At 41.5% G+C, this 23698-nt stretch overlaps 3 protein-coding genes across 3 annotated transcripts; all 3 read left to right on the forward strand.

Moving 5' to 3' along the window:
* Positions 1 to 4: 4 nt before the first annotated feature.
* LOC119021852 (nuclear factor 7, ovary-like) lies at positions 5 to 3088 on the forward strand. The gene is made up of 2 exons (XM_037102392.1): positions 5 to 163; positions 274 to 3088. Exon 2 carries the CDS (start codon positions 290 to 292, stop codon positions 1739 to 1741), a length of 1452 nt encoding a protein of 483 aa, XP_036958287.1. The 5' UTR covers positions 5 to 163; positions 274 to 289; the 3' UTR covers positions 1742 to 3088.
* A 1938-nt stretch (positions 3089 to 5026) lies between these two features.
* LOC119020374 (E3 ubiquitin-protein ligase TRIM39-like) lies at positions 5027 to 7580 on the forward strand. The gene is made up of 2 exons (XM_037099622.1): positions 5027 to 5506; positions 5612 to 7580. The coding sequence occupies exon 2, from the start codon at positions 5627 to 5629 to the stop codon at positions 7214 to 7216; it is 1590 nt and encodes a 529-aa protein (XP_036955517.1). The 5' UTR covers positions 5027 to 5506; positions 5612 to 5626; the 3' UTR covers positions 7217 to 7580.
* Positions 7581 to 7705: 125 nt separating this feature from the next.
* On the forward strand, positions 7706 to 10314 carry LOC119020375 (tripartite motif-containing protein 35-like). Its single transcript, XM_037099623.1, has 2 exons — positions 7706 to 8571; positions 8677 to 10314. Exon 2 carries the CDS (start codon positions 8692 to 8694, stop codon positions 9886 to 9888), a length of 1197 nt encoding a protein of 398 aa, XP_036955518.1. The 5' UTR covers positions 7706 to 8571; positions 8677 to 8691; the 3' UTR covers positions 9889 to 10314.
* Positions 10315 to 23698: the final 13384 nt, after the last annotated feature.

The following is a 23698-nucleotide window of genomic DNA, read 5'->3' on the forward strand; positions in this document are numbered from 1 at the left end:
GCTTGACACTCTAGAGACAAACCCGGAGGTACAGTTTGTTAACTTTCATTTCTCAGTAAAAGAAAACGCCCACGCAGACAGACAGGAGAAATTCACAGATGACTCACAACTTCCAATGAGAGGACAGAAACACGAGATAAACTGCTGACTTCACAAACTGAACGTGAGTTTACCACTATTAAAAAAATAATAATTGTTGTACGTTGATAGTTGAAAGTTGATAGACATGGTCGATTAATTTGCAGTGCGCTCACTTCCTGCTTTTGTTTTCAGAGTTTTTTCAACCACGATGGCTTCCATCTTAGAGGACGATCTCTCCTGTCCTGTCTGCCAAGACGTCTACAAAGATCCTGTTGTTCTGTTATGCAGCCACAGCTTCTGTAAACACTGTCTGCAGAGCTGGTGGAGGGGGAAACAGAAAAAGCAGTGTCCAGTTTGCAAGGCAAGATCTCTAACAAGTGATCCACCTCGTAACCTGGCATTAAAGAACCTGTGTGAGAGCTTCGTACTGAAAAAAGATGACAGACCTCCAGCTGGGTCTGAGTCTCTCTGCAGTCTGCACGGCGAGAAACTGAAACTCTTCTGTCTGGACCATCAGCAGCCGGTGTGTGTCGTCTGCAGAGACTCAAAAAAACACAACAACCACAGATTCAGACCCATCGATGAAGCTGCACAGGATCTTAAAGTAGAGCTGCAGAAGTCCCTGAAGCCCTTACAGGACAAACTGAAACACTTTAAACAAGTTAAAGGAAACTGCGATCAAACAGCTGAACACATCAAGTCTCAGGCCCGACATGCAGAGAGTCAGATTAAAGAGCAGTTTAAGAAGCTTCATCAGTTTCTCCAAGAGGAAGAGGAGGCCAGGATCTCTGCTCTGAGGGAGGAAGAGGAGCAGAAGAGTCAGATGATGAAGAAGAAGACTGCAGCTCTGAGTAAAGACGTAGCAGCTCTTTCAGACATGGTCAAAGCTGCAGAGGATGAACTGAAAGCCGATGACGTCTCATTCCTGCAGAACTACAAGGCTGCAGTGAAGAGAGTCCAGCAGCGCCCCCTGCTGGAGGATCCACAGCTGGACTCAGGAGCTCTGATAGACGAGGCCAAACACCTGGGCAACCTGAGCTACAACATCTGGAACAAGATGAAGGAGAAGGTCTTCTACACTCCTGTGGTTCTGGATCCAAACTCTGCTCATCCAGAACTCCTCCTGTCTGGCGATCTGACCGGAGTGAGACGTGCAGAGGGACAGATCATTCCCCAAAACCCAGAGAGGTTTGTTTACCACCCCTCCGTCCTCGGCTCCAAGGGGTTCGACTCAGGGACTCACAGCTGGGATGTTAAAGTTAGAGACAGCACAGACTGGTCTGTGGGTGTCGCTGCAGAGTCGGTCAAGAGAAAAGGGAACATAAAGTCAAAATTATGGAGAATAAAATTCTCTGGTGGTAAATACAAAGCCTGCTCCCCTGCAAAAACACCAGTTGTTCTCTCAGGGAAGAAGAAGCTGAATGAGCCAAAGTATCAGCTGATCAGAATTAATCTGGACTGGGACGAACACAAGCTGTCGTTCACCGATCCCGACACTGACACACTCATACACACCTTCACCTGCGCTTTCTCCGAGAAGCTGTTTCCATATATCTGCAACAAAGATAAAAACCTGATCGAGATTTTACCGCAGGACGAGGACAACGATGATGGTGTCAGCGATCACATCAGTACTGATTATGATTACTTGTTCGATTAAAGCCCTAAAATAGACCGTAACAGACAAAGCACGGGAGATGATCCTGTCTGTAAAAGAGATCAGCCTCACTCAAAATGTGAATTGTAAGTCTCTTGGCTCCGTTGTTCTTTCAGAGTAAGAGACACAAAATTGAAAATTGTGGGTTTGTACTTGTTCATGATTATAGAATTGAAGCTTTTTATGCTCTTCCACTAAATCAAGAAATTTCCTTGTCAGCTCAGTCGGCTTTTATCACAGAAGACATTTTGAAAAGTCAAAGTAGGAAAAAGCACAGATGTGAACAGTAACCATTCGAAATGATGAATTACATTTAGCTTCTACAGATTCATGGTGCTGCTCTGTTGCACGATCACAGTTTACATGGACGTTTGAACAGAGCTGTTGTTTACAATATCAGTAACACGTGTGTTTTCCTACGACAAGTCAAAATGTCTGCTGTGACGAAGACTTATTGGCCAGCTGGAAGTGAATTGTGCCATTTTGAATTCAAGATGAGCCATAAAAAATATTTTTTTGTATTTTACAGGATTGAGAAAAGAGAGGTATATTTGCTATTTTGCTAGCTGCACGGCTAACTGAGCTAATCAGCTAATGGCAGCTACCGTGAGTGGCTGATTGGGATTGAAGTGACCTCGCTTGAGGTGGCCAATTCTTACATATTACACCTTTTTAAGTACTTACTTTTTTAAGATAAGATGATTAACAAAGAGTCAAGGGATTAAACCTGTAAAATGCAACCTTATTTCACTGTGCCTTAAAACAAAATAATGGAACTTTTTATATTTTACCTTAAAGTAACAGCTTTAACTCATTAATCAGACAAATTGTTTACCACAGTGGTGTTGCACTCTGTAACTGTGCTATTGCCAAATAACACAAAGTGCCAATCTTGTTCTTTGCTTCATGATTGAATGCAGATAAGTTTCAGTCTAGTTTTGCTTTAGTTTAAAGTTTTGTATCGTTCTCTTTATTCTAAGGAGGTTAGATGTCTGACATAAGAAGTCGAAGGTAGATTAAGATTGTGGATCTAATCCGGAGCATCTGTGTGCCTTAATGACGTCACCACCCTCCTGTTCATGATCGGTTATTTTGGGTGTGGAGCTTTCACTGCTGTCGCTTTCATTTTAATTCACTCTCAATAAGAAAATCGTCTGTAGACTCTCATGTAAATGCCAAAGATTTACGTTTTTGTTTCTCGCAGTCGAATGTTGTAACCTGTTCTGTTGCTTTCATCTACTTTCAATGAAGGAAAGAGGTAAATGTGTTCAGATTTATTGAATACTGTGATGGATATGATTGTGTTTCATTGAAGAGAAGAGAAAACAAATTAAAGGTGAATCAACAAAATGTTTTCTTTTGTATTTTTTATTAGAATATTTAAACAGAATAATAGAAGACAACAGTGTTGATCTGTTTCAGTTGAAAGGACACAGCGCAGTATGTAGGAGTGTACTTGTTGAGTCTGACAAAGAAATACAGACACAGTCAGACTTTATTCAGTAAAGTGATAAAACAGAAAAGGGAGGTGTCAGGAGGAAGGTGTGATGGCACTGAGCACAATGACAACACCTGCTTTCTGGTAGGTTTCATGAGACATAATTGAAACTTAAAGTACATACTGTCGAGGGTCGTGATACATTTTGATACTGCGAATACAATTTTAAGTTTTACGTTCGTGTCTGTTCTTCATGTCTCTGTTCTGCTGATAACAGATTGTACTGAGCATGTACACGAACAGCCTGACTGTGTTCAAAGTTCACATCAGATGTCAGCATGACTCTGAATGCAGGGTCAAATTCTAGTTGCACATGATTTTGTTTTTATTCAGTGACAGTAACTGTAGTAAGAGAGCGTCTGCCGCCATGTCTATAGAGGATACTGGATTTAAACCAGATACAGACAGAAAACATCTGGTTGCTGTGTGAATAAAATGAAACCAGGATATAAAGAAAGACTACGAATGTACCAACCTGCTGCACCGAAAAATCCTCTCCTCACTTGTATTGAAGGAGAGAAATTTAGGTTCATCGTTTTAAGTCACTACTACAACAGGTTTTCATGCTTTAATGCCAAAAAAAACCAAAGAGTTTTCTCATTTTGTCCAGTGTTGCAGGCAGCAGAAACGCTGTTTTGGCTTCTGTCCCTCTAAGGACCCTCTCAGTGTTTCTGCACTGGAGGATTTAAGTTTCTCAACCCAGACACCAGAATACAATGTTTAATGTTTAAATATGTTTGTGTCATACGTAGCATATTCATACCATGTTCACATTACGTGTTTATTATCTACATGTTGTAGCAGAGAGGAAAAGGTGTTGATGAAGTTACTGCGAGGCAAGAATGCTGCCAAGCCAGTGACTGCAGTTCTGGACTGTGCTTCAACATTTCTGAGTGAGAAACCACAGGATCATTTTGGCGAGAAGTCAGACATTTGTGGTGTCCAAAACAGGTATTTTAAACCAAAACATGATCTTTTCCCAGCGTCAACCTACTGATTTTGTACCTAAACCTAAACACAGCGTGTCATTGAGACATGAAATGACTAAAATGGCTAAAATGTATTCTGGTGATTGGTGCTGCTGGATATCAGAGCAGAAATGGCTTCCAGACTACTTGTGATGTCACAAATCTCACCTGTTAAAACCTGTTTTCACACTTTCAGTAATTCATGAGGAAACTATGTCAAACTGTGCTCATACATTACTCTACACAGTGAAGCTCAAACACTCAACTGCAGGAACAAGAAGAAAAATACATTCTGACTGGAGGATGATTTTAACCAAAACCAAGAAACTGATGGTTGATTGTAAAAAAAAGCTGAGCTGAGGTGGAGCAGGTGAGCAGATACAGGACAATGGTTCATCACGGTCGAGGACAGGACGGCTCTGCAGCAGGTGATTAAACCCACCCAGAACATCACTGGTACCGTCTACAGAGCATCAGTGACATCAGTGTAGTGAGATTTCTGTACAGAACCCAGAGGAAACTAAAAGACAAAACCCCCAAACACAGTCTGTTCACCCTGCTGCCATCTGACAGCAGCTTCACTCCTGAGACTCCTCAACTTATCCTCCGTACTCAACCAAAAAGTTTGACTAATCATCCTTTCATATAATTATTCTTTTGCTAGCAGCATTAAAGATTACAAGAAGAATTTAATGACAGCAGGAGGAACATGTGACACAATCATGAGACAATTCCAGAGATGATCCTGTATTCAAGGGCAGTTTCATGTTGATTTTGCTTTGTCACTCATTTTATCTCATTTTGTGTTGTGGTGATGTTTATTTTCAGAGCTTTGAATAATTCTCTTAAGCAAACAAGGTAAATAAAAAGAAAATAGAATGTGTCTTTTAAACAGATACAGAAGTATCTGCTGCTGTATCTCCAGACTGCAGAGCAGCTTTACTCCTCAGGCAGTGAGACTCTTCAATTTATCCTCCGTACTCAACCAAAAAGTTTGACTATTCATACATTTATATAATTGTTCTTTTGTGTGCAGCATTAAGGGATGATAAGAAGCATTTTTCTTTCACAACGCTGTGTTGTAAAATCATAAATACATGAACCTTGTACCTTTTAAGTTTGTATGGCAGCCTTTATGTCTTCACTCCCACGCCCTGTGTGTTTCACCAGAGACAAACTAGGAAATACACAGTGTGTTAATTTCAGTGCTCTGGGACGGAGAGACAACCAAGGAGAAATTTACCTTCATTTCAAAGTGGAAACACTTCTTCTTCACCCTGCAGCTGACTTCACACACTGAACGTGAGTTTACCACCAAGAAACAAACAAAAACAATGGTTAACTTTCTAGTCAGGACAGACCTGATCGACTGATTTCCAGTGCGCTCACTTCCTAATTTGTTTTCAGTGTTTTTCAACCACGATGGCTTCCATCTTAGTTGACGATCTCTCCTGTCCTGTCTGCCATGGCATCTACAAAGATCCTGTTCTCCTGTCATGCAGCCACAGCTTCTGTAAACACTGTCTGCAGAGCTGGTGGAGGGGGAAACTGGTGAAGCAGTGTCCAGTTTGCAAGGCAAGATCTCTAACAAGTGATCCACCTCGTAACCTGGCGTTAAAGAACCTGTGTGAGAGCTTCGTACTGAAAAAAGATGACAGACCTCCAGCTGGGTCCGAGTCTCTCTGCAGTCTGCACGGCGAGAAACTGAAACTCTTCTGTCTGGACCATCAGCAGCCGATGTGTGTTGTCTGCAGAGACTCAAAAAAACACAACAACCACAGATTCAGACCCATCGATGAAGCTGCACAGGATCTTAAAGAAGAGCTGCAGAAGTCCCTGAAGCCCTTACAGGACAAACTGAGACACTTTAAACAAGTTAAAGGAAACTGCGATCAAACAGCGGAACACATCAAGTCTCAGGTCCAACAAGCAGAGAGTCAGATTAAAGAGCAGTTCAAGAAGCTTCATCAGTTTCTCCAAGAGGAAGAGGAGGCCAGGATCTCTGCTCTGAGGGAGGAAGAGGAGCAGAAGAGTCAGATGATGAAGAAGAAGATCGAAGCTCTGGGTAAAGACATAGCAGCTCTTTCAGACACGATCAGAACCACAGAGGAGGAGCTGAGAGCTGAAGACGTCTCATTCCTGCAGAACTACAAGGCTGCAGTGAAGAGAGTCCAGCAGCGCCCCCTGCTGGAGGATCCACAGCTGGACTCAGGAGCTCTGATAGACGAGGCCAAACACCTGGGCAACCTGAGCTACAACATCTGGATCAAGATGAAGGAGAAGGTCTTCTACACTCCTGTGGTTCTGGATCCAAACTCTGCTCATCCAGAACTCCTCCTGTCTGAGGATCTGACCAGTGTGAGACGTGCAGAGATACAGATTCTCCCTGAAAACCCAGAGAGGTTTGTTTACCACCCCTCCGTCCTCGGCTCTGAGGGCTTTGACTCAGGGACTCACAGCTGGGATGTTAAAGTTGGAGACAGCACAGACTGGTCTGTGGGTGTCGCTGCAGAGTCGGTCAACAGGAAAGGGAACATAAAGTCTGGCATATGGATGATAAGATTCTCTGATGGTGAATATAAAGCTTGCTCCCCAGAAGCCCAACCTATTGTTCTCTCAATGGAGACGAAGCTACAGAAGATCAGAGTAAATCTGGACTTGGACAAAGAAAAGCTGTCATTCTCTAATCCCAACACAGAAGCACAAATACACACCTTCACACACACTTTCAACGAGAAGCTCTTTCCATACATATGCAATACAGATGAATGCCCTGTAAAGATTATAGAAGAGATGACTGAAGATGAGGATGATGAGGATGAGGATGATGATGATGATGATGATGATGATGATGATATTGATGATGATGATGATATTGATGACGACGATGATGATGATGATGATGATATTGATGACGACGACGACGATGATGATGATGATGATATTGATGACGACGATGATGATGATGATGATGATGATGATGATGATGATGATGATGATATTGATGATTAGTGATTAGTTGAACAGGAGAATAGACAACAGGAAGAACAACTCCACAGATGAACTTGGAGTTCAAAGCAGATTAATGTTGATTTTGTTTTGCACTTATTTTAATTCTGTGTTCAGATTCGTGGTGACATTGATTTTTTGGGCTTTTATTAGCCGTCTATAAACTGGTAACAGGTTCCTTCAGGTACTTACAAATGTCTTATAATCTGACAGTAATTAGTTGGTATGTATATAGTTTTATAAACACATAATAATGTGAAATGTAAGATTCTCAGACTGCTGTGAGTAATTGCATACAAAAAATGTTCATTCAGTAATAACTTTTTTTCTAAGGATCACTGGTGCAATAAATTTTATTTTTAACTTATGATACATTTATTCTTACCTGTAAGCTGCCTCTTAAATCCTGTTTTCACACTTTCAGTAATTAATAAGGAAACAATGTCAAACTCTGCTCATACATCACTCTACACAGTGAAGCTCAAACAGTCGACTGCAGGAACAAGAAGAAAAACACATTTCTGACTGCAGGATGACTTTAACCAAAATCAAGAAACTGATGGTTGATTGTAGAAAAAGCTGAGCTAAGCATGCTGACTGGAAACATCACAAGCTGTCATGGTTCAGGACGGTCCAGGACAGGACGGCTCTACAGCGGGTGACTAAAACCACCCAGGACATCACTGGTACCATCTACAGAAGTGAGATATCTGCACAGAACCCAGAGGAAACTAAAAAACAAAACCCCAAACACAGTCTGTTTACCCTGCTGCCATCTGACAGCAGCTTCACTCCTGTGAAACTCGTCAATTCATCCTCTGTACTCAACCAATAAGTCTGACTATTCATCAGTTCATATAATTATTATATTGTGTGCAGCATTAAGGGATTACAAGAAGAATTTAATGACAGCAGGAGGAACATGTGACACAATCATGAGACAATCCCAGAGATGATCCTGTATTTAAAAGCAGTTTAATGTTGATTTTGCGTTGCCACTCATTTTATTATTGTCACTTATTTTGTGTTGTGGTGATGTTGATTTTCAGAGGTTTGAATAATTCTCTTAAGCAAACAAGTAAACTAAATAACTTAAGGGATTAAACACAGCAGTTGTCTTTCACAACCCTGTGTTGTAAAATCATAAATACATGAACCTTGTACCTTTTAAATGAAATGTGCCAACTTTGTATGGCAGCCTCTCTGACTTCACTTCCACGCCCTGTATATCTCACCAGAGATAAACTAGGAAATAGACACTGTGTTATTTTCAGTGCTCTGGGACGGAGAGACAACCAAGGAGAGATACTTAGAGAAACACTTCTTCTTCAACCTGCAGCTGACTTCACACACTGAACGTGAGTTTACCACCAACAAAACACAAAAAACAACGGTTAACTTTCTAGTTAGGATAGAGCCGACTGATTGATTCCCAGTGCGCTCACTTCCTGCTTTGTTTTCAGCATTTTTCAACCACAATGGCTTCCATCCTAGAGGAGGATCTCTCCTGTCCTGTCTGCAGCGACATTTTTAAAGATCCTGTTCTCCTGTCATGCAGCCACAGCTTCTGTAAAGATTGTCTGCAGAGCTGGTGGAGAGAGAAACAAACACAGGAGTGTCCAGTTTGTAAAAGAAGATCATCAAGAAGTGAACCACCGTGCAATTTGATACTAAAGAACCTGTGTGAGAGCTTCGTACTGAAAAGAGATGACAGACCTCCAGCTGGGTCTGAGTCTCTCTGCAGTCTGCACGGCGAGAAACTGAAACTCTTCTGTCTGGACCATCAGCAGCCGGTGTGTGTCGTCTGCAGAGACTCAAAGACACACAACAGCCACAGATTCAGACCCATCGATGAAGCTGCACAGGATCTTAAAGAAGAGCTGCAGAAGTCCCTGAAGCCCTTACAGGACAAACTGAAACACTTTAAACAAGTTAAAGGAAACTGTGATCAAACAGCGGAACACATCAAGTCTCAGGTCCAACAAGCAGAGAGTCAGATTAAAGAGCAGTTCAAGAAGCTTCATCAGTTTCTCCAAGAGGAAGAGGAGACCAGGATCTCTGCTCTGAGGGAGGAAGAGGAGCAGAAGAGTCAGATGATGAAGAAGAAGATCGAAGCTCTGGGTAAAGACATAGCAGCTCTTTCAGACACGATCAGAACCACAGAGGAGGAGCTGAGAGCTGATGACGTCTCATTCCTGCAGAACTACAAGGCTGCAGTGAAGAGAGTCCAGCAGCGCCCCCTGCTGGAGGATCCACAGCTGGACTCAGGAGCTCTGATAGACGAGGCCAAACACCTGGGCAACCTGAGCTACAACATCTGGATCAAGATGAAGGAGACGGTCTCCTACACTCCTGTGGTTCTGGATCCAAACTCTGCTCATCCAGAACTCCTCCTGTCTGAGGAGCCGGCCAGTGTGAGACGTGCAGAGAGACGGAGGCCTCCTGGAAACCCAGAGAGCTTTAAATTCAACCCCTTCGTCCCAGAGAGACAGAGGCCTCCTGGAAACCCAGACCGGTTTGTTAACCACCCCTCCAACCTTGAGAGATGGAGGTCTCCTGGAAACCCAGACCGGTTGAAAAGCTTATCCATTGATGATGACTTTTTAGTCTCTCAACCAAGGACTTCTACAACTTCTGTAAAAATACTGAAAAAAGTGGTAAGACAATACAGATAAATGTCTGTATACTTTTATTAACAGTTATAGGTATCATGCCTGTTAACAGTCCAACTGTTACCAAGTTCCTACAGGTGCTTATAGATGTATCATAATCCAAAACGTGTTTTAACCAACACTTAACACAAAGACCGTATTACAAAGTGTGTCCCATTTTCATTCTGTAGTATTGTTTGGCATGTGCACACAGACTCAGGAGATTGTACTGAGCATGTGGAACTCGAGCTTGAAACTCAAACTGATGTCCAGAGTGACACGTGTTAAATCAGCAACATTTAAATTTACACATTAATGTATAAAACCTGACAAACTGTACAAGATATTTTATTTTGAAAGAGATGAACAAATGATGATTAATGATTTCCTGCAGTTCTGTAAACAAAATGTCTCCCCTCAAGATGTAGAATAAAAGATGTGTGTGTTTCATCTGCGTCACCCTCTCGTGTTTATCCCTGTTTCTACATCATTGTGATGTCACCGGGGCGTCATCATCCGATTGGTCGGCACTCAGCTGAGTGGCTTTTATAGGAACACACACAGACACACACGCAGGTAGTAAGTGTCATTGTGCTATTTTTGTCTGCTTATATCAGGATGATATATAATATATTCATAGAGAGAGAGACAGTGTGTGTGTGTGTGTGTGTGTGTGAGATCAGATTGATCAGTTTGTGATGATTCAATGCTGACGTCATTCTTGGCTTGTGGATCCAAACTGTACCTGTGGAAATTCATCAATAAGTGATACACTGTTCATTAAAACCAATATCATAAATAATATCATAATCATAATGTTAATTATAACTTTATTTCATAGAGCACCTTTAAAAAACAGAGTTTTCAAAGGGCTCTGACAGACAGCAAAAGCCTCTAATCTATAAAAACATTAATTTTATTGAAAACTTGTGACACATTTATTTAGATACAGTCAAGTTATTATAATAAGATAATAAGTACAACATGACACAATATGATACATCTCTCATATTATAACAGTATCTACTGTTGGTCAGGACATTTAATCTGCTGATGAAGAACAACAGACGCAGATGAAACTTTTTATTTATTCACCCGTTACTCATCTAGACATCTCGTCATACAGGTAGTTTATCCTCTATGAAGTGAACATACATATATATATATATATATATATATATATATATATATATATATATATATATATATATATATATATATACACTTTTATAAAGTAGTGAGGCGTGTATTTGTTGTACTTCTTTTTTACTTCGTACAGTGTTTTTTTTGGAGCAGAAATTCAAAAACAAAGAATTTTAATATTTACAATATTAATGAGGTAATAATACAAACTTTTGTATGAATGTTGTTCTTTAAGGTCAGTTAGTTTATTCAGTCATGGAGACAAAGAGAGTTTGATTATCAGAACACAAAACTACAGAGTGCTCCTTTAATACTGGAATATAAAATGGCCCACAGCCGACATTTTGGGTCGTGATAATCGTTCAGCTGACCTGATTCTCGATGAGTTACACATTCTGCAAAGCGAAGCGTTTATCATGAGTCTGCTTCCGTGTTATTGATCGCGTGCGACAGGTGTGCAGGTTTCCAGCCGGCCGGTCGATAAGACTGAACACCAGCATCTCTCTGGCTGGAGCCTCAACGAACGACTTCCTTCATGAACTCACTGTTAACATTCAACACTTCATACACAAAACTGTGAAGATGTTTTATGACATTTCAGTTCATACAGTGTCTGACTCACACACACACACACACTCCAGCGTTTCCTCTATAAAACACTTCAGCAAACAAACTTTGAGGCTGAGAGCCATCACGATCACAGCAGCAGGAACAAACTCATGAGTCACATGAAAGGTTAGCTGATAATGTGAAGATCAAACGGTGTGTGTCATCGTTATCTGCAGCCACACACAGCGGCAGGACGAAGGAGGCAGGCCGGCCTGCACGACTCCCACAGATAACAGGACGGGTGATGGAAGAGGAGAAAAATGTCCGTCTGCTCCGACACATACCGACAGAAACATTTAGAATATAATCACTCTCTGTTCTCAGACATGCAGGTGATATGTGTCACCTTCAGGTTGAGGTGTTGGAGTGTTTTATTGAGTGTGCTGATATCAGGTGGGAGTCAGCAAGCTGGACAAATGTGACTAATGTCATCAGGTGACTGTGGATACAGACTATAACTCATTTCATCCAGCTGTCTCTCTCTCTCTCTCTCTCTCTCTCTCTGTCTCTCTCTCTCACTGCTGCATTCAGGTGCACCTGGTAGACTCTGAAATCTAAACTTCTGTCAAGGAGGTTAAGTTTCCATCTGCGTCCATGTGTTTGTTGGTTTGTCAGCAGGATTACACAAAAACTACTGAATGGATTTCCATGAAACTCGACTGGAGGATGCATCTCAGCCCAGATTAGACCCTGCTAGGTTTTGGTGCCGGACCGACCCAGGAATCTTTTTTCTCACCTTCTTCAACACTGTGAGATTAAGACATATTTCTGTTGAAGCACTGAACAACCTATAACTACATATAAAATCAATAAAACCAGCTTTAGAGCAGCAGGTTGTTGTTCTCACATTCTCACAGTCAAATACATACAGACGACGTACATTTAAAGGGAAACTCTCGCCAAAATGCAACCCAGGCTTTTTTTGTGAATCTTCCCGAGTTGAATCTTCATGTAAAAGCATAATTACGATGAAAGAGACACTTTTGAGATCGACCGTATCTTCGTTTTCATTTTCAATGGGAGTGCTATGGGCACTTTTACGATAGCATCAAAATCTCTATTTTTAAAACAGTAAGAAGTCTGGACACAACATGAAACTGTGCTGGTAGCATCACCAGGGTCTCTACACATGAACACCAGCACTGACAACATTGTTTGTGTGCACAGAGTTACTAAAAAGAAAGTTTTTGAACAACTCATGTTAGCAGTAGCTTGTTCCGCTCGCCGCCGTCCTGCCAGTGGAGAAGAGTCGATCTCAGAATGTGACGTAACCTGGAGGACAGTTAAGGTGGAACTACTGTCTTCCAGCAACAACTATCCACGAGAGATCTCCCGTGACTTTTTCTGCTTTTGATTTTAGTTTTGTTTCTTATATGAGGCTCCTTTTTCAACTTCAGGGTCAATATTGTGGCGAGAGTTTTGCTTTAACACTGTGGTACTCATACTTTTATTCAAACCTGTAATGTGAGACGTTTAATTGATTTCCAGCTGCCTAACGGCCGACAGGTTAATCTCTCTGTGTTTTGCTGAAACCAGAGTTTTGAATCTGTGGCCGATGATGTTTGCCCGAGCTGAAGGCGGAGCTACTGAAGCGATGGAGGAAGACGACGGCGAGACGGTGAATAGTCCCGTGTGACGGAGCCACTGAGCAGGTCGACAGTGTTCGTGTGATTTCTGTCGGCACGCTGAAGTATCTGATTACTAACTCGACCTTTAAACCCGAAAACATTTTGCATTATATTACAGAGGAACACAGCGTCCATGATGACCTTTGTGATGAGATCATCCTCCTAATCGTACTGCACACACACACACACACACACACACACACACACACACACACACACACACACACTTCCCGCCAAACCTGTCTCCTCTGGGTCGGCTGTGCCCGGAGAGAGAGAGCGTACCGACCCTTTCAGTTGGCCCTCGCCATGGAAACGGTTTGTCTCATGTTGCCGCGGCGCCACGTGGCGGACGGCGGTCTGCAAACACAAAACACACTCTGACGCACACTGGTGACCTGGAGCGCACACACACACACACACACTCTTTGTATTCTTGTGCCTGAATGCATTTTGTGCATCTGTTTTAATCTCATATTCCTGTGTGTGTGTGTGTGTGTGCGCGTGACAGTGTGTGTGTGTGTGTGTGTGTGTGTGTGTGTGTGGTTGCTTATCACTGAAACATTATCATCTTACAGTAAAAATGAGGGAGTTACGACTCTGTTTACACCCACTGTCACACAACACTAGTCTAATGATGTCAGACAGGTGGATAATAACAGGTGATAATAACCTCTGAAGAAGAGGGAAGGTTTAAGGAGTTTTGTCATCGTATGTGAATAATTTAAAGTTATTGTGTGTTTCAAGGCTGATATATTAAATAAACAAGCCCTGTGTTACCTTAAATAACACAACAGACTGTTAGAAAGTGTGTCTCACTAAACATTTTCCTCTGTCACATCATGTTCTTTGTTTTATTTTGAAAGTCAGGCGCAGAAATCAGTGAATGAAAACGCCAAAAAACAAAGAAAAGTACAAGAAAAGCAGAATTATCGACAGCGGAGACGAACATGAAGATTAAAGTTATGATGTTTTCAGTGTCTGATAAGTGAGTTTCACCACTAGAGGTTCTCGGTGAGTCACCCTGCAGTCAGACTCTCTCTCCTCTCTCTGTGTTCTGATCCGTTGACCGAGAAAACAAACCCCTCTGATCCGTCCAGTAAACACACGTCATTGTGTTCCAAACTTTCTGCCAAGTTTCACCTCCCTCTGTTTGCTCTCCTCCCCCCTCTCTCTGCGATCTGACGCTGATAATCCTTTTATTTTCTCCACAGCAGAGACGTCTGCTCATCCAGCTGCGGGTTTTTTGGGATTTGAAAACCAGAACAAACTTGATGACCAGCTGCCTTTTTTTTTTTTTTTAATGATATCACATTGGGTTGAAGCCGAACACTGACCAAATAACGGACCACAGGGAATCAACGCAGCGGTTACTAAACCAGGTCCCACCTCAGAATTTCCACGATTACTCAACCAGTGAGATAAGACTTGAGTTTACTCAAACAAGCTCCTGTGATACAAACTCAGTTGGAAATACTCACTAAAGCAGCAATTCTGGATTCATCCGCAGCAGAAAATAGTCCCCAACAAATGCTCCATTTCCTCCTTTTAAATAACATTTGTAATAATTTGGAACAACATATTTATTGGAAGTTTTTTTTAAAAAGATTGATGTGTTCGTGAGGAACCGATCGGGTTGTGACTGAGAGTCATACATGGGGAAGGTGATTATAAAAGAGACATAAACACACAGATAGTTTCAGTATTTTAGTAAAACTTTAACAATAAATAACATATTTTCCTTAACATGTCTCTAACCCAGTCGCCAGAATAAATGTTAGCTGAGTACGTTTCTGATAAGTTTAAACTTCATTTTTCTATTTCTCTCGTGTCACAAAGCTCTTCCTACTCTCTGCCTCAGTTTTAGGCACAAAACCCAGTTTTAGAAAAACTGTTTTGTTGCCGCCTTCCTCTGAGAAATAGTCGGTTTTGGTCACCACAGAAACAGCTGGATGTTTTCTGCCGTCGCCTGAGCCACAGTCCTCCTTCACCGCTCGCAAACAGGTGGCTAACAAGCGTATAATCTGAATATGATATGCTACGTTTAGCAGAAACGTTAACTGCTAGCGTTTTATTGTGGTGACTGGGCGATCGGATCACAGCCGTCTGGACCTATGAGGAGCTTCGGGCAGCTGTGGGCGGGCACAAGATGCGACGGCCTGCGAGAGGTTAGCGTAGCTGCTGCTAGCATCAGTTCAATCAGGACTAGAGACTTTATGTCACTGAAAGAAGAGAAAGGAACGGTACAGAACTGACTTCAGTTAGAGTTTGGTTCACCGAGCGCCAGCTGGAGGAAGCGGTCCTCTGCCGGTGCTCTGATTGGTTGAAATTAGCCTTTTGATAGAGACGTGTCATTACATTTGTGTGTGCCCGTGCCTTCTTCTGGCACAACAGGAACCTTGAACCTTCTAAAAAACTATTTCTGATTCTATTAAAGGAGTTCTGTGTAACAAATTTGCATCATTTTACATGAATTAATTGGCCACATGTGAGTGAAATCCCTTCCTCGTCTCTCTCCATCGTCTCTACAAACCTGTGGACAAAATACAAATTAATTTATGGAGGGTGTTTTAACGAAGCGTGGATGAGAAACAGACCAGTCACTGCCTTTGCCGCCATTTTTGCTTCTCATGCACACATCGCCCTATAAATAAAACAGATATGTACGAGTGAATGAGCCGACCTCTCCTTCCCTGCACAGACTTCTGAGGCATGTGTTACTCTATATGAGCAGCGTCATGTGATATCTGGTTCTAGCAGGTCAAGTTATTTATACGTGTTACCGAGTAGTGATAACACAAGAGACAACTTTACCTAACCTGCTTCCAGAATAAACTGCGCTCATCATGACGCTGCAGTCTGTCATATTTCACAGTTACACTCAGATCAGCTGCATTTTAATTTTAAGTTAATTACTTACTGATCGATCAGCAACTGAAAAGACAGGTCTTATTTCAACTGGTTAGTTTCCCTTAAAAGCTAACGTTAGCATTCAACAACAACAAGTGTTTAAGTGTTTTACAGGATACGATGGGAAAAGTGCATAAATTAATGCTAAAACATCAACGCACATCTCGGATGCCTTTAAGTAAAATGCACTGGATGTAAGCTAGGCTAATCAAACAGTGATTTTAGCGAGGACGTGGTTGAATGCTAATGTTCATCATGTGGATTTTAACAAATGTTTGCCAACATGCTAAAGAGGACGATGGTGAATAAAAGTAAGTAAACAAAGTGTAACAAACGCACAAGTAGGGAAGAATTTTAAAAAACAGCTAACTAGCCAACAGAACTTGTATATAGCTTGTGTTTGGTAGCTTTAGCTAACATTAGCCACAATTAGCTGCTGATCACAGACCAAACAAGGCAAAACCTCAAAGTGAACCAAAAAAGGATGAATTTTATTAATTACTACGTTTTATTTTGTGAGTTTGTGTGTGTAACACTAACAACTGTACATTATTCCAACTACAAGTAATCAACTTATATATTTATCATACTCTGTCTGAAAACATTTTATAATATCATAAATAATAAAAAAAAATGGTGAATATATATGTATAATAATTTTGACCTTAGTGAATTTATTTCACTGTCAACACACAATTCAATGCTTTATAAACAATTTATCATCTGATTGTCAACATTTATAAATACATGTTTACTTTATAATGACCGTCCACATGTTAATTAATGAACTACATGTGTTTATTAACCATTAACAAAGAATTTAAATGACGGTTGCAATCATATCTTACCATATCTGTATCTTAGTGTCAGAATAAAAACATCTGACATTATTTTGATGATTAGACGATGTGACGTGTTAAAACTGAACATTCAGACGGTGTGAAACTGTGAAACTGTGTCAACAAGAATAAAATCCTGTGTTTCAGAGACACACTGAGTTCTGTGTTCCTCTCTGCTGGTTGTTGGTCCATCTGTGAAAACTGTCTCTGGTTCTGGTTTTTTCGGCCCCTCTTGGCCTCGAGCCTGTTGACGGAGCAGGTTGTGTTCGGCGGGGGGGGGGGATGCGTCGCCACGACAACCACCCTGCTGAACTTTTGTTCCCACGTGTCGCCTCGACGACCGCAGCAGCAGTAGTAGTCACGAGGAGGAGCGGAGCCCGCCAAACACTCGGCAGCCAATCAGGAGCCGGGGGAGGGGAGGAGCCAAGAGAGAGCAGCCGGGGGAAACACAGCAGCTGGGAGTGTGTGTGTGTGTGTGTGTGTGTGTGTGTGTGTGTGTGTGTGTGTGTGGTCATACACTGTAAGAAGTGACACACTGTGTTTGGGAAACAATGTTTTCACTTTGTTTTGGTGCTTTTGTACAGAATAAATGTTGCTAAAATTTGCTTTCACTTTGTTATTTGTCACAATCTGACTTTTCTCCTGTTTCATTATAAAAAGAAAACTCTTGGATGTTTATGTCATATCTCAAAACACTAGATGAATATTAATATAATGATAAAATTCTCTCTTTTCACATCAACTTCTTATTTTCTTTAGATTAAAAATACAGACGGATACATAATTCATAATTTGAGACAGGATGTCCAGGATGTCCTTTTACTTGTTGAGAAAAGTTTTTAAAAGAGCAAAATATTGAGTCAATCCAATCCTGAAATCAAGAGAAGAGCCAGGAGAGTTTCACCTGCTGATGAAGGAGCCGTTCAGATCGCCTCCAGCTGTATTTCAGGACGTCAGCGGTCCTCGATGAGAGAAGAACCACACAGTAAAAAGTGCATTTTCTGTGTATGTACGGTGGCCCTGAATAGTCAAACGACCCTTGAAAGAGTCCTGACTGATGCAGAAACAAACACAGACAATCAAACCCTTTCCAAAAATAATTAATGAGAGACGTAATTTTTTGTCTATTTTTTCTTTCAGTACATTTAAAAACAAAGACGACCTCATGTTGTCCTGATCACATCGAGTGTGTGTGGTGTGTGTTTGTGTCCCTGCTCCTGACCTGGACGTTCTGCCAGGACCAGTTCAAGGTCGACTGGTTTGTGGGGAAATTGGTGGACTTTTTTCATGCTTGTGGTTCCAGTAAAGTCAGCAGAGAATCAAGCAGGAGACGTACTTTTGACTAAAATGCCCTCAATCGATGCTGATTTCTTTTGGTCGGATGATTATGGAAACACCTCAGGAGGGAAACTTCTTCTGCAGCAGATTTTCTTTGTCAAGTGTCGGAGAGGAGGCAGAATAATTTGTCACTTTGCAGTGAAATCTAATGAACTGTTCGACTGCTGCAACTGAGTTTTTGGTGTCTTGTAAACTCACGAGGTTTGGACTCTATGAGCATGAAATGAAAACTCTCCTTGATTACATCATCACAGGATGCAATAATTCCCATATGCTTTCACTGTGAAAGGAGCGTCTGCAAAACAGCAAACATCTTTTTTGAATGACAGTTTCACTGTCAGAATCTGAACCATTTATTTTGATAACATCTGGAAAGTCTGGAAGAGCTGCATGATCAAATTATGTTACCCTTATTCACGTTAGCCGGGCGCTAAACAGGAAGTAAGCCGGTCCAGGTTAGTCCAGGTATAATGATAAAATCCTTGGTTTGTATTTTCCATCGTCTGTCATCACCTCCATCTTCACATTTATCAGTAACTTAGTTGGTATAAAGCTTTTCTTTCTAATTTGACTTTTTCTTGCTGGATAAAAAGCAAGCTAACCACTCACTGACCTGCAAATACCTACAACCCCCCCAGTGCATGCTGGGAAGGATTAAAAACTCTTTTTACAGTGTGGACGTGTGTTTTCCCGCCACTGAGTCGTTTCTGGAGTCGAGCCAGAAATCTGTTCCAGCGAGCGAGAACCGGAGAAAAGGAGGAGACAGAAAGTCTTTCATTCACAAATGTGAACATGCTGCTGTTATCCACTGGAGCTGCCTCCCAGCGTGTGTGTGTGTGTGTGTGTGTGTGTGTGTGTGTGTGTGTGTGTGTGTGTGTGTTCATTTTGGCTTGCTCAGAAAAAGAATGCTTGTTTAGTTTCGACCTGAAAGTAAAACTGTGAAGGGACGAGATGCTATAAATGGGTGAGAGGTTTCTGTGTGAGTGTGTGTGTGTGTGTGTGTTTATTACAAATACTGCTGCACACACACACACACAGACACACACACACGGTCAGTTCAGGTCAGGAGGATGTTAAAAAGGAAGTGAACAAAGGAAGAAAAAGTGTCGTCAGGACTCAAAAATCTCAAAACTTCAGCAATATTCCACAAATAAAACTGAAACCTCCTGTGTTGATCTTTATCTTTAACAACTAAAGTAACTTATTTTGTTTAAATATAAGAAGGTCTTTTGTCATCAGTGTCTCCAGAAGCCGCCTGATCCCAAATTCTTCCCCGGTAGCTGATCAGGTAAAAACATCAGCTTGAACGCACCTTGAGGTCATGACAGAAATGAAATGAAAAATCACGCAGGATGAGCTGCTAGGAGACATTTTTTATCTTTTGTCTTTTTAAGTCTCCATCTTCTTCAGTTGTTTAGGAGAACGCTAAGTTTTGATGTGAAGCTCCATTAAATGTTTCGCGGACTGCTTGAACTTCACCTGACTTCCCATCAGCCTCTTCACCTCCGTCACCTGCCTCTACAGGTTGCTGTGGTTACTGTCATCGTTGTCGGACCTCCCGACAAACAGCCTCCCTCTCCGCGAGTGAGATCCAGACCGGGTCCAATATTTACCGATGGTGATCGTGTAATCATTTCTAACAGCCTCCGTGTGATTATAAACAGTTTGCTGAGACATTTTTGGATTCACAAGTGGAAACCCGACCTCAGATCTAAAGCTGAGTCTCTGTGTGAGACGGGCCGATGTGACTGTGGTTACTTTTTTAATTATCTCTCACGTCGGTCTCTCTTTCAGACCCTCAGACGTTTGTGGGTTTCGGTCCAGCGTCAGAGCGATACTACGGGCTGATCACACCACTTGTGTAGTTTCTACTTGTATCTCTATTTTTATTTGTCTGATTTTTTATCACATTCTTCTGATGATACAATTTGTGTTTTATTTCTTTAACCTCTCTTTAACATCTGGATCACAAAAACACAATCCACCCTTTAAGACTCACAACCAACAATAGACGACTGTACAGTAGTTCAGTAGCATGGAAGCAGTTAAGTGTGTTTATCTATGTGTGTGCATGTGTGTGTGTGTGTGTGTGTGTGCATGTGTAAGTGTGTGTGTGTGCATATGTAGGTATGTGTGTGTGTGTGTGTGTGTGTGTGTGTGTGTGTGTGTGTGACCTTGTAAAATGACACCACCTCAGACCATATTCTCAGCAGCACACCGACACATGTTGCTCAGCTCACATGTTCATGTTCATACTACACACACACACACACACATGCACACACACACACATGCACACACACAAACACACACACCCACACACACACACACTGCGGTTGACGTGGCTTCAAAGTGGAGGTTTTGCCTGTTGACAGGGAGGCATGTTGAGCGCCTCCTCCTCTCACTCTCTTTTCTTTTTCTTTTCTAATTTTCTCCTCTAATTATCTGCTGTTCTTCTTGTGTGTCTGTTTCTTTTTTTTTTTTTTTCTTGTTATCGACCGACTTCATGTCATCAATACATTTTTAGCTTTGTGTGTAACAGAAGAGGAGGAGGCGGTGAAAAGGTTAAATCTGACCAGCAGCGATTCTGGGAAAACTCTCTCTGACATGTGAAGTCCAAGTCACACCTCAGCTGGAAGTAGGCTGGAACCTGAAACATGACCACAAACACACACACACGCACACGCACGCACGCACACACACACACACACACACACACACACACGTCCAGGGGCAGGCCTTTAAGGTTTCAATGTGGTGTAAAGACTTTGCTGGGCTGCTCCACATAAACCTGAATGAGTGTGTCTTACGTAAACCTGACGCACACGCACACTCCCAGGTGACCTACTCTGGGGGACCTGAGGTGCTCTCTGACAGGTGAACTTCTGCTCCTTTCCATTTCTATTTCTATTCATTCCTAATTTCATGGTTTCAGGATTTGTGTCCCAGCTGTTCCTGAACGCACCACAAAGACAGTTGATTGTTGAGTCTCATTCCCAGGACGTCAAATAGACACATGTTGGGTTGGTAAAGCGTCCCGAGCAGCAACAAAGAGAGAAAATCAGAAACTCTCTGCAGATACGAGACACTAACACGACTTTTCTCCACATTCCAGCCTCCCTCTCTGTCTGTTTACGGCTTCTGCAGAATCTGAAACATGATGCATCTTTAAAGTTGAATAAAGTCGGCAGTAAGTGTCTCGTACATGGTCAGCAGATGAGCTTCGTGCAGGTTTAAATTCCCTCGATCTCACTCTGTTTATCCTGCTGTAATAGTTTCCTGCTGCTCTGATGAGTAAACTGACTTTTTTTTTTTTAGCTGACAGTAAAAATTGGTGAACTCAGAGAGACAGAGGGGGAAGTAGAGCTGAAGTTCACGTGTGAAGCAAGCCGAGAGGTTCGTGTTTCTGTGGAAGACACAAAGAGGAAGCTCCTGCTCCTATTTAAGGTCACAATCACAGGCTCAAAGGTCAAGTTCAGATATGAGCTGCGAGAAAAAGGTCGAGGGGTCAAGTTTAAACGCTAGAGTTACAAGACGGTTAAGTTTTTGAACGGACTCGGAGGTCTGGCTGGCCGGGAGGCACGAGGTCAAGTTCACGTCCAACAGGTTTCGTGTTTGGAAAGACGAGCTGACCCGGATCAACACGGCTTCTGCAAAACAGAAAATACAGACCGACGGAGGGACGAATGTCTGCTTTAAAGGTACAGTTCACCCAAACTACAAAAAAAGTTATAGTAACCCTCTATTGTAAACATCGTTCATAAATGGGAAAATTACTGTTAATTAAACTGTTGTTAGTAGTAAGTTAGTTAGTAGTTTGTTAGTTGTGAGTAAATTAGCAGTTAGTATTATGTGAGTAGTTAGTGAGTTAGTAATTAGTCAGTAGCTTAATAGTAGTTAGTAGTATGTTAGTACGTTGTCAGTAAGTTAGCAGTAGTCTGTTAATAGTAAATTAGTTAGTAGTTATTTATTAGTTATTAGGTTATTTTGATAAAAGTAAGTTAGTAAGTAGTTATTTAGTAGTTAGTTGGTGGTCATTAAGTTAGCAGTTATTTAGTAATTAGTTAGTAGCTAAATAGTAGTTAGTAGTACATTGTCAGTAAGTTAGCAGTAGTCTGTTAATAGTAAGTTAGTTAGTAGTTATTTATTGGTTGTTAGTTACTAATTACGTTTGTTAACAGTTAGTAATTAGTTAGTTGTCAGTAAGTTAGCAGTTAGTTAGTAGCTACTAAGTAAGTTTGTTAATAGTTAGTAATTAGTTAGTTGTCAGCAAGTTAGCAGTTAGTTAGTAGTTAGTCAGTAGTTAGTCAGTAGCTAAATAGTAGTTAATAGCATGTTGTCAGTAAGTTAGCAGTAGTCTGTTAATAGTAGGTTAGTTAGTAGTTATTTATTAGTTGTTAGTTACTAAGTAAGTTTGTTAATAGTTAGTAATTAGTTAGTTATCAGTAAGTTAGCAGTTAGTTAGTAGCTACTAAGTAAGTTTGTTAATAGTAAGTTAGTTAGTAGGTATTTATAAGTTATTCCCTCTGTGAATTCATGATTGTTTTTCTGTGCTTACAATTTCAGATTTGGTTTATCGAACCAAATAAAATAGATTTCAGTGTAACTCTGTCTGTGGAGTGATGATACATGTGTTGTATTGATTATTGACTGTGATTGATCCAGAACACACTAAACTAATCCTGGGATGTTAAACTCTCAGTGAGTTCACGTCACAGCGACGGGGTTAAAAAACATCTCTGTTTCTGGAACTGAAAACTCAGAGTGTCCTCGCAGCTACAAGTTCATAAACTGAACTCGCTTCACAGGAAAGAGGTGAGGTCACAGGTAACAGGTCACAGGTAACAGGTCACAGGTAACAGGTCGGAGGTCAGAGGTCAAGGGGGAGGAGCGGTGAGGGTGGCAAAGATGAGCATAACTCAGCGGTGACACTGAGGAATGTCACTGAATCACACAAAGACACACACATGCACACATAAATCAGGATTTCACAACAAGATCGCTAACACAAGACATCTACACACACACACACACACACACACACACACACACACACACACACACACACACTTAAGACTTCAAACATCTCCTTTTGTTGTTGTTGTTTCTGGCCTCCCGTTCGTAAAGACCTTGATCTGGCTCGACTGTGTGTTTGCAGAAGATGATTAGTAATGAAGGAAAAATGGTGGATTTTGATTGACAGCCTGGTGAAGATTTCACCACGTTCCTGATAACCCATAATTCATGCAGAGCGGAGCGGCGTGTCTTCACATTCTGGAGGGAGATAAACTCAACCAAAGCATCTGCAGGATTGTTTATGGTTTTTGGAACGAGTTCGAGATTTAACAGAAAAAAACACGTAAAAGTTTT

This window comes from Acanthopagrus latus, chromosome 6, assembly GCF_904848185.1.
Source record: "Acanthopagrus latus isolate v.2019 chromosome 6, fAcaLat1.1, whole genome shotgun sequence".
NCBI classification, from domain to species: domain Eukaryota; kingdom Metazoa; phylum Chordata; class Actinopteri; order Spariformes; family Sparidae; genus Acanthopagrus; species Acanthopagrus latus.

Coding starts and splice junctions, on each gene's coding strand:
- LOC119021852 (XM_037102392.1), top strand. CDS start 290: ATGGCTTCCATCTTAGAGGACGATCTCTCCTGTCCTGTCTGCCAAGAC.
- LOC119020374 (XM_037099622.1), top strand. CDS start 5,627: ATGGCTTCCATCTTAGTTGACGATCTCTCCTGTCCTGTCTGCCATGGC.
- LOC119020375 (XM_037099623.1), top strand. CDS start 8,692: ATGGCTTCCATCCTAGAGGAGGATCTCTCCTGTCCTGTCTGCAGCGAC.